Source organism: Poecilia reticulata, chromosome 8, assembly GCF_904066995.2.
Source record: "Poecilia reticulata chromosome 8, P_reticulata-male-v2, whole genome shotgun sequence".
NCBI lineage: Eukaryota > Metazoa > Chordata > Actinopteri > Cyprinodontiformes > Poeciliidae > Poecilia > Poecilia reticulata.
In genome coordinates this window covers 3,591,952-3,602,069 of record NC_088837.1, presented here as the reverse complement: position 1 = coordinate 3,602,069, position 10,118 = coordinate 3,591,952, and the positions used below count along the sequence as shown (strand labels likewise).

Below are 10,118 nucleotides of genomic sequence, written 5' to 3'. Positions count from 1 at the left end.
TTTAGAGACTGATCTCAGAAATTTCTAAAAACTAAATTTGAGCTTCAACATTACAATTTTTGACAACTATTTGTTTAGATTCTCAGAAATTTCCTAAAATAAACTACTTCATTTCAAAAGTTGTAAATTTTCCCTCATATTTATGACCTCTGAATATTTTCAACTGCTAAAATGTCTCTACGTACAATGTCTCCGCTATGCCATCACGGTCACATATATCTAACCTTAGTCTGTTGCCTAAAGCCATCAGGTCATTGTTGGATGCATTTCTAGTCTAGAAGTGCATCATTTGTACTCGTCGGCAAACAAAATCACATGGGACTTCCAAAACATACTTTAATTTTATGTACAAAATATATTGGTTTTATTTAAAGATTTATGCAAAGCAGTCTGTCAGTGATAAGAGCCTGTTATTGGTTGATGAATCTACCAGTTATGTCATAGGTTTTCAGTATTGCGGTGGGACAATAATGCATGTTGGAGAATTTTAGTCACATCCTGCTTCTCCAGGCTCTGAACTTTGTTTCATGACTGGAAGCTTTTGATAAACTTCCTGTAATGTCTACTGTCATTCCCTGATACTGGAACAGAAACACCTTAGTGAGAAAAGTAAAGGATGACTGAGTGGACCATCATGATCAGAAACGGGCTGCCTGTTCAAATGAAAACACCAACAGCTGACGGTTTGATTCATTTTACAGGAGTTATGTTTGTCACCATTTCAGAACTTAGCAGCACGAGTTCTGTAATCTCTAACATTCTCTAAAACTTTGGTCTGTTAGGTTTGGTGTAACTTCATTTCAATAAACCTAATTTGCAAAAGTATAACTGTGTTCATGTTTCTATGGGGTGCAGTTTGTAAAGTTACACAGTAAAACGTTTACAGCAATATTTTGGCTTCCAAACTAAATATTTAATTCACACTAAATATTGAGTTCACAAACTAGTTAGACTAAATATTTAGTTCCCAAATGTCAAGTCTGAGCAAAAAAACTTAGTATTTATTTTGGAACTAAATAGTAAACTAAGTAAGCATTTAGTTAAAATGTATATATTTAATTTCCAAACTAAATATTTATTTTTCCAAACTTAAACCCTAATATTTGTTTTCTAAGTATTACTTAAATATTTAGGTCCAGGCATGTTTGCTCCTCTCAGTAGCTGTTCCCAATCTGCACCATCCAGCCCAGCTTTGATTAATGTTAGAGACTATCTCATACTTCTACGTTTTTGATCAAAATCAGGCCTGTGTGTTTCTCCATGCAGACAGACTGTGATTCACGCCGTCATTTAATGTGAAATTCCTTTTTCTGGGGTCAGGCTGAGGCCTCAATACCATAACAGGACCATCCTTCTAAAGGGACCAAACTAAGTCCAAACAACAGACAATCAATTGTCTTCTTATCCAGCTGTTTTGCAAAACCAGGATAGCGGATTAAACCATGATATTTTGGGTATCTTGTGTCGATTCGGTTTCACAAAAGCGGTGACACTACACAGATCATCCTGTGTAGCTAGCCTGCTCCAGACTTGTGAAAAATAGACTAATAGAACTAAAACGTCCTTCTTAAAAAAAGCTGTGAATATTGTGACTTTCCAGACCAAATGTTACAAGAAATTCACCAGGAACTCTGACATCAATTTTCTTCCCTTCTAGTCAGAGAAGAAAACATTTCAAATTTATGCTATATCTACAGAAAATAAGAGTGGTCCAAAGCAGCTTTCTATTCCGCACCCACAAAAAATGTGTGGGATTATCAACCATTTAGTATAGCTTAGCCTCAGAATACTGTTGGCCTCCATTTCACCAACATTTAATCAGTGAAGGAAAAATAATTACCATATATTTAACTTGTCCCTGTACTTTTGACCACTCTTAACAGATGAGTCAGTCAGCAGCAGCTCTAACGCCTCCTCCAGTGACAAGCAACACTGCTCACTGACAAGAGACAAAAGGTATATGATAAAAATAACTTGTTTTAAGTTTGTGATTTAGACTGGCCATTTAATTATATGCCAAAACTAAAGTTAATTCACAATGTAAATATTATTTTAAGTCAAGTTAAAAAAAGATTTCAGTAAATTATGCACCAACTGATATGGCTTGACTTGCCAGTGTTTTTTGGTGATGACATTTAAGGGGATAAAAAAAGTTATAACAATTCACATTGGCTGTGAATTGGTGCTGTATAAATAAACTAAATTACCGTAATTGTTAAAAACTACATACTACATACTTTTTTTAACGCCTATCAACTTAATTTTGATGTGTTCTATTACTCTTCTGAGGTCTAAATAGAAGCTGAGGCGGGAAAGGTTTTATTAGCAGCACTATTATGTATGGTATTTTTTACCAACTTAATAAATAGAAAGACTGAGTGTAAGCCATTAAAATCTGAATTAGATCAGAATTTATCAACTTTAAAATCAACTTTTGCACACTAAAGTAAAATAACATTTTCACTCTTCACAAAGAGCTGTTGCACAGGAATGCAGCAAACAGTAAGGTCATATTTTTCCCAAAGATGGGAAACATCTGAAATGACCTCCAGAGAACTTTTAGCTCTCACACTCATAGATCTTGATGAGGTGTTGCAGTTCTGTGGGGAATCCAGTGAGTGGGCAGCAGTGATTAGCCTTCACATAAGTGTAAATGCAGCGGTAACAGAAGACAAAGCCAGATGTGGACAGCACCGTGGAGTTGGCCCGGAGCTTTCGGCACAGCGGGCAGTTCTTCTCGTCTGCTGCTGGTTGGACATCTTCCTGCAGATGGAGCGGGGGAGGAGGTGCAGGCAGGGAAGTGATGGTTTTAACTGTGCTCTGGTTTTCAGAGGAATACCACCACTCCAGGAACTGCAGGAAGAAGACGCCCAGAGACAGGGAGGTGGAGAGGGAGACGGCCACACCCTGCGCTGCCCGAGACATGAGCCACCATGCTCTCTGCATCAGTCTGCAACCACAGGAAAACAGCATGATGCTTCTCTGTTCTCCACTCAGATATACACATTATGTTCAAGTTGCATTCATCAGCAAATCTTGAAGCAGGATCTTTTTTTATAACTAATACAAATAAGTGCTAAAGAAATTCCTGAAGCTCCGTTTCCTCGGGTACCAATGATATAAAAACGTGACCTTTTCCTCACAAACGGCCCTGAAGCAGCAGAACATGTTTGTTTTGCACTGAAACTGATGCTACTTTGGTCCATTTCCAGGGTTTCCAGTACACCATCACTTTATCTAAGATATGCCTATGACCGAGAATTAGGGCCAAACTAAAGAAAAGAAATTAATTTAGTAAAATGAAGCAGTAATTTTATGATGACTCCTACACAATAATAAATTATAGTGAGGAATGCTAAGCATCTTGTCAAAATTTTACAGTGGTATCAGTTTTACAAATAAGGACATACTTAATCTTTTAACACATTAGCATCAGATTATTTAAAGTAGCAGGACTTTGAATCAATTGAGCCAACGACTGAGTCTGTTTAGAAGAAAGAACCATGAAAAGAGCCGCTCACGTCAACATCCTAAGTGTCAAAGTTTGCTTTCATTTAAACAAGTTTTTGTAGTAAGTATACGACTTTCTTCTGCTAATATTGTGACTTTGTTCTCGTAAAAATTACTTACTCTGGTCTGATACCGTTATATGTTACAGGTCAGGGTTCTAACCTAAAATCTGCAAAAACTGAGTGCAGTGCACCCTTTTTCTGTAAATAAAAAAACATTTGCTATCCTTCTTCAAACAATGATACTTGTTTAATGGTTCAGCTCATTCCCAGAATGTGAAGGAATCCCTCTGTAAATTTCTGTATTCTGACTTTTTTCCAAGCTTGTATTTGTTGTATGAAAAATTTCCTTCTTCTGCCAGCTGCATACATGCCCTTTCCCTCTGTGCGTTTATTGTATTATCATTTGTGGTGTATTATAAAAGAGTTTTGATTTACTGTTTCTCAATAGATTTCAATTGAAAATGTTAAATAGAAAAGAAAACTGACAGTATTAGGATAAGTGTTATGTTTTACTACTTTCTCCTCTGTTTCTTCCAAAGGACTTAAATAAATATCAGTAGATTTATATGATTAAAAGCAATTTAGTGATATACATCACACTTCTTTCAGTAGGTAGTGTCCTGAGGAAGACTGGTTAAAATGGGAATGTTCTTCCAGTGTTTGTGTTTTTAGTGCTATGAATGCTGTGCCATAGAGTGCCAGGCATACAGAGACCTAGTTTATCATAATTTTTATTGTTATCACAACTGTACCTCAAAATATTAAAATAAAATTCAATCTCCATAATAGCCAGCCCTAATCCTGAAAACCCTGAAGAGTTCACCAACCTCCCATTGGCCGGCCTGGGACTGCAGCTGGTTTTCCACTGTGAATCTCTGAGGTCTTGTGTGGTGATCCGTGCCAGTCTGACATTGGCCAGCCACAGCAGGGGACTGTGTGTCCTGCTGACTCCGAAAACAAAAAGCAATTGCTGGCAGAAGATCCAGGACTGCCAGGCTGAGCTGACATACGGGTATGCTGCCACCGCCGTTCGGTACAACCTCTGCTTCCTGGTCTGTGGCAGCCTGATGGAGAAGTCTTCCTCCTCTCTCTGCCGGGCCAGCATCACCTCCAGCTTGGCCCGCAGGTATGGCACCATGCACAAGAGCAGCAGGGACCACCAGTGGGAACTCTTGTGCAGGCCCAGGTGAGCAGGAAGGCGCCGCCCACCTGAAACCCTCTTGAGTCCATAGAAGTTCTCAGAGAAGGAGGCGCTGCACTGGGACAGGAAGTGGTTCTGCAGGAGGACATCCAGCAGCAGGTAAAGCTCATCAAAGCATTTCCAAATGACTCCAAAGTGGGACGGGTTGGATTCAGCCAGAACCTGAGACAGTTGGAGCAGCAGGGCAAGAAGAAAATGAAAGCTTCGTATGGCCTGGTATCTACCAACAGGAAGCCTCACCTTGACTGCATGTCTCAGAGCAGGTCTGACAGCCTCCATCAGAGACTCCTGGGCCAGCACTTCAAAGATGGATGGCTGCTCATTAACAACCGTGGAGGTCAGGTGGGCTCCAGCCTCCGCCATGCCTTCTGCAAGAGACAAATCTGTCACCTCATTTATCTGGCAAAATGTCTAAGAATTAAACAGAAGTTATTTCTATACCCACTAGTCCCCCAAAAATGATGCCTTCTGTTTGCATATGGACCCATGTTCAGTCGTGGTGAAAACAAAGAACTGGCTTTCTGTGCAACTTCACAACTTCAGTGTTTCACACGTTGTGGAGGAAATCTGAGCCAGTTTCCTCTGCATTGTTCTTTTGGTTCATGGAGGTTTGCAGACAGAGTTCCTTTAGGGCCTCAAACACAAAATTTCAATCAGATTTAGTCCTGAACTTAACGGGACTGAGCAGTTTCTGTTTTACAGCATTCTGTTGCAGACTGAATACTGTATATATATATATATATATATATTATATATATATTATATATATATATATATATATATATATATATATATATATGTGTGTGTGTGTGTCATCATAGTCTTGTGATCATAGTCTTCATCTATGAACAGTTTTCTGATATTTATTTGTAGCAATGAGATATAAAATAAGGCCAGAATTTTTTTTCCATATGTAACTCATCTGTTAAAACACTTGGCTAAATATAAGTAAATGTATAGTCCTCTGTATAGTTGAGTAAAAATTAAAAGTAATCTTTTCATTTTACCAATATGGAACAAACTGAAGATTACTGTGATGGCAAGAAGAGTTCAAACCTCAAATATTCAGCAACTGTGAGACAAGTTTCCTTGCTGTCCATTCCATCCAACACCTCCTGGCATGTCTAGGTGATATTAAATCTTGGTTGGCCTTGAACTTTTTAAATTTTAATGAAAAGAAAACAGAGGTGATGGTGTTTGGACCCAGTGGCTCCTGTGAGTCCTCCTCTGTTGACCTGGGACACTTGGAGGTTTATTTTAAACCTGTTATTACAGATCTTGGTTTTAAGGTGATTTTAAACTGGACAGCCAAATCAGAACAGTGGTTAAGTCCAGCTTTTATCATTTAAGGCGATTGGCGTCAGTGAAATCTTTTCTTTCCAGGCAGCATTTTGAAACAGTGATCCACACTTTTATTTCAACTCGATTGGATTACTGTAACGCACTTTATCTGGGAGTCAGTCAGTCGCTGCTCTCACGTCTGCAGCTGGTTCAGATGCTGCTGCACGACTTTTGACAGGAACTCGAAAGAGGGAACATGTGACCCCTGTCCAGGGGCAGGGGTCACTAGCTGCCTGTATATTTTAGGATTCATTTTAAAATTATTATGTTTGTTTTTAAATCACTACATAATCTTGCCCCGGCTTACCTCTCTGAGCTTCTTCACCCCTACATACCTTATCAGTCACTCAGGTCAGCAGATCAGCTGCTCTTGGAGGTACCGAGATCCAGGAGGAAGCTCAGAGGGGTCAGGGCTTCTCTGTCATTGGCCCAAAGTTATGGAACGACTTGCCTTTGCAGGTCAGAGAGGCCGCTTCACTATCCATTTTTAAAGTTCGTCTTAAAACCCATTTATTTTACTTGGCTTTCAACACCAGCGGGATCTAGTTTTAAATTGTATGTTTGTTTGTTTTGAAACTGTAAGTTTTTATTTTTTTTATTATGTTGTGTTTTAATGTACTTTGTATCAGCTGTGGTCGTTTTAAAGTGCTTTATAAATAAAGTTGGTTTGGTTTGGTAATGCCAATGAAGATTTTTTCTTATTTTACTGTGACACTTGATTTTGATATCTACTTTTACCATTTTACTAAATGGAACCCCCCAGCCCGCTCCTCCTGGGTACTGCAGTGTACAAGCTGAGCACTTCTCCCCTGCCCATCCTCACTCAGTTCCTTCAGACTAGCAACAGCAGTGTACAGTATTATCCTGTTGTTGACTAAAGTTAAATATAGGGCAGTAAGATACTCATTTGTTTTTTGGAAACGTTTTTATGATTGCCCCCTGAATGGCAAGGGGTCTCTTATGTACTTTTAAAATGTACTTTTATATTTATTATTGATTTTTTAAATTACGAGACTGTAAAATTACCATAGACTTTGAGTCTGCAATAAAATCAATTTAAATTTAGCAAGTGTCTGAATATTTAACAATTCCACTACATTCGTAACGTAGTGGAGCACGTACAGCTTAGTTGAACTCTTCAGCTGTGAGGTTGTCTCCAATCATCTATTTAAAATAGAAAACAGAAAGCTGTCTGAGTCAGCCACAAAAACCCACCTTGCTGATGTTGTTCCTGTAAGCAGCAGAACGGCGTCACTAACGTGTCTTCATACTACATCAGTATCACGCGGTGATTTGTCAAGAGCTCGAGGTGCGTGAGACCTCACAATAAGGACGCCAACATGGTGTTTCGTTCTCCAGGGTTGAGTTACTTTATAGTTTGCAACCAAAAATCCTTACTGACCAAAGTTACAGCTGACACCACTTCTTCACACAGCACACAGATTCTTCTTCGCTGAGCTTTTCCTGTAGCTCCAGCTCACAGTAGAGAAATTACTGCCGGTGTTATCGATCAACTGGTGGCTAAATCAACTGGTTGAAACCTATGCGCACCGCAGATGTTTCCAAATTGTAGGTGGCTGTGTCGATGCCCGTTTAAAAATGCTACTTGCGTGAAAAAAAACGTTTGCAAAACTTAACTATAAATCCCATTTGACGCAAATGTTTAATGTTGCATGTGAAAATTATGTTTCAAAACAATTTTCTAAAGAACAGCATTCATTGCGCTTCGAAAACACCGCATTTGAGCATAACCAGATCAATGAACAACACAATCCCATTCACGTTCAGGTTCACCAGAATACATTAATTCTAACTCATAAATAGCCGCAATGTAAACCTAAGTGGATAGTTTCTGCTTTTTGTAACCAACACTGATCAGAAAAAACATTGGAATTGACTCTCAAGTACCTGTTATGCGAGTTGCTAACATTACAGGTAAGCAAAAGGTAAATAGTAAATGTCGCATTGTTTAGCGACTTACTACCGTCGCTAACTGTCGCTAAACAATGAGGTGGTTGTCATCATATTTAATAAAATTTAACTCACATACCTGATGATGTTGCTTGTGGTGTTTACGTGTCCAAATAGAAAGGAATATCAAGTAATGTCGATAAGTTGTACTGTAATAAAATCTCATCTAAGTGATATAAAGTTAACAGCTAATGTTGTTGTTGGTGAGATCTAAACAGACAAGCCGAAATTATAATAATAAACGTTCCTACATTACTGTCAGATACCACCAACAGACTATGAGCCATATCTACAGTATTTGTACGTGTGTTCTCTACTTGGAAACAGTTTGCAAGCTGTTGAAGAAGGGAAATCAAATTAAAAACAGAACGAGCCACATTAAGGTTAACTAGTGACAGTCAAACGGGGTCCTCATCGCAGATGTTTGTAAAAAAAAATTAGGTGGCTTTGTCGTTTCCTGATCAAAACGCGACAAACGTAAATAAACATGTGAAAATGTCTCTACTTTCTCCAAGAGCTCTTCAAACCATAATGGTATGAAGGAATATTGAAGAATACATTAAAAGGTCCCTAAAATATACCCCACTTCAAAGGAGACTGTACTAAACAGTCAGAATTTGTACTACCACCCAGCATTGTTAGAGTAATGACGATCACTTTACGCCTTTTCAGTCTTATGTTGACCGAGATGCTCTGCAAACATAAATAAACAGTTATAATATCATGCAAACTAATTCATTGCTCATTTAATGGAAGCCACATTATTTCGTTTTCACTTTAAGACTTCACTGGGCTGCAGAAGCAAAGCTGTGCACCTTGGTAATCTGACAATATTCTTACAGTTAAAGTTTGTCTGGCAAACCTGTTAAACAATATTACCTCCAAAATGTTGGCAGCAAGTGAATTATATTATTTATTTTTGTAGACAATAAAATAAACTGGTCCAAAAAGGGGAACAGACGATGGCGCTGCTAACTAAACTCGTACCAGCGGTCACTGAGTTCTAAGAGCGCCGTTTTAACCACTAAAACACGACAACAGCTGATGTTCCTACCCAGAAACACATGCCTGCTCAAAATTGCATCCCGTCGCGGGAGCGCGCATCGCTCTAAGCTAGTGATGGACCATCTGAATCCAGGCTTCGAGGTTTTAAGGAGTAAAAAGGGGGCGTGTCCGATGAAGCCCCGCTTCGAGGCTTGTGTCGTCTTGCTGAAAACCACGTGACTGGCAACAAACGAGGCCTGGCATTGCATGGGTCACGTGACTGCTTCATTTTGCCTGTCGGTTTTCAAAATAAAAGCGCGATGAGCCGTGCTGCATCGGGTTGTTGTCCTTTTGGTCTCGCATCAGAGGAGAATATTTGTCTTCAGTGGCCAAAATAAAATGAACAATAACTAACATATTTGATGTGTATTGTTGATGATGGCACTCATCAAAATGTAATGTTTGTTACTGCTTTTCTCAATTGTAGAATATGTTGTTTTTTATAACTTTATATTTTTGTTATTTTATGATGTAAATGTCTTTGAACTCCATTGTTGCTGAAATGTGCTACACAAGTAAACTTGATTGATTGTCTGAAATGGAGTCAGCAAGAGGAAAATCTCTGGCATCTGAGAATACTTTGAGATGATCGCTCACAATAAAATTCTTCTTAAATTATAATTAACCCCTCCACCTCCCAATTTCTCACCTTCTGCAAAGTTCCACTATTATTTGTAGTTTGATTAGCAAAGATATATCAGTCTTTCACAGCAGAAATAGATTTAATGGTGTTGCAGAACTAAAATTCAACATCTAGCCAATTATAAATTCAAGAAAAAGTGAACACCTCAACAGGCACTGCACTCCCAAGACACTAAAACATCAAATGTCTTTTTTGTTAAATCAGTCTGACATAAAAGAAAACCCAACACAACCACTGACGTTCAACATAACCCAGGATTAGATTGGCTGCAAATCATTTTAATAATTAAAACATGACAATTAAATATGGTTTAATTGATTTTCCTGTTACTAAATATGAGTTTGATGAAAACTTTGTGACAACATTGCATTTAGTAATTTTTGGAAGAATGATCCAACTGAGTGAC

At 38.5% G+C, this 10,118-nt stretch overlaps 1 protein-coding gene across 5 annotated transcripts; it reads right to left on the bottom strand.

Annotated features, from left to right (window-relative positions):
- Nucleotides 1–322: 322 nt before the first annotated feature.
- pex12 (peroxisomal biogenesis factor 12) lies at nt 323–9,233 on the bottom strand. 5 transcript variants are annotated; one of them, XM_081609646.1, is made up of 4 exons: nt 9,080–9,229; nt 4,954–5,081; nt 4,340–4,875; nt 323–2,950 (listed from the first exon to the last, which is right to left on the bottom strand). In XM_081609646.1, exons 2-4 carry the CDS (start codon nt 5,074–5,076, stop codon nt 2,560–2,562), a joined length of 1,050 nt encoding a protein of 349 aa, XP_081465772.1. In that variant the 5' UTR covers nt 5,077–5,081; nt 9,080–9,229; the 3' UTR covers nt 323–2,559. The 5 variants fall into 5 exon arrangements, with proteins under 5 accessions (XP_081465772.1, XP_017161853.1, XP_008413238.1 ...); XM_017306364.2 differs by having other exon boundaries at nt 4,340–5,081; nt 9,080–9,233; XM_008415016.3 differs by lacking the exon at nt 9,080–9,229 and adding an exon at nt 8,105–9,073 and having other exon boundaries at nt 4,340–5,081.
- Nucleotides 9,234–10,118: the final 885 nt, after the last annotated feature.

What these genes read in the sequence shown, in the direction of transcription:
- pex12 (XM_081609647.1), bottom strand. Translation starts at nt 5,201, where the DNA reads ATGGGTCCATATGCAAACAGAAGGCATCATTTTTGGGGGACTA. An exon ending in GCATCATTTTTGGGGGACTA is followed by an intron (nt 5,082 to 5,158) that starts GTGGGTATAGAA and finishes TGTCTCTTGCAG; the next exon opens with AAGGCATGGCGGAGGCTGGA. An exon ending in CCCAGGCCGGCCAATGGGAG is followed by an intron (nt 2,951 to 4,339) that starts GTTGGTGAACTC and finishes CTGTGGTTGCAG; the next exon opens with ACTGATGCAGAGAGCATGGT.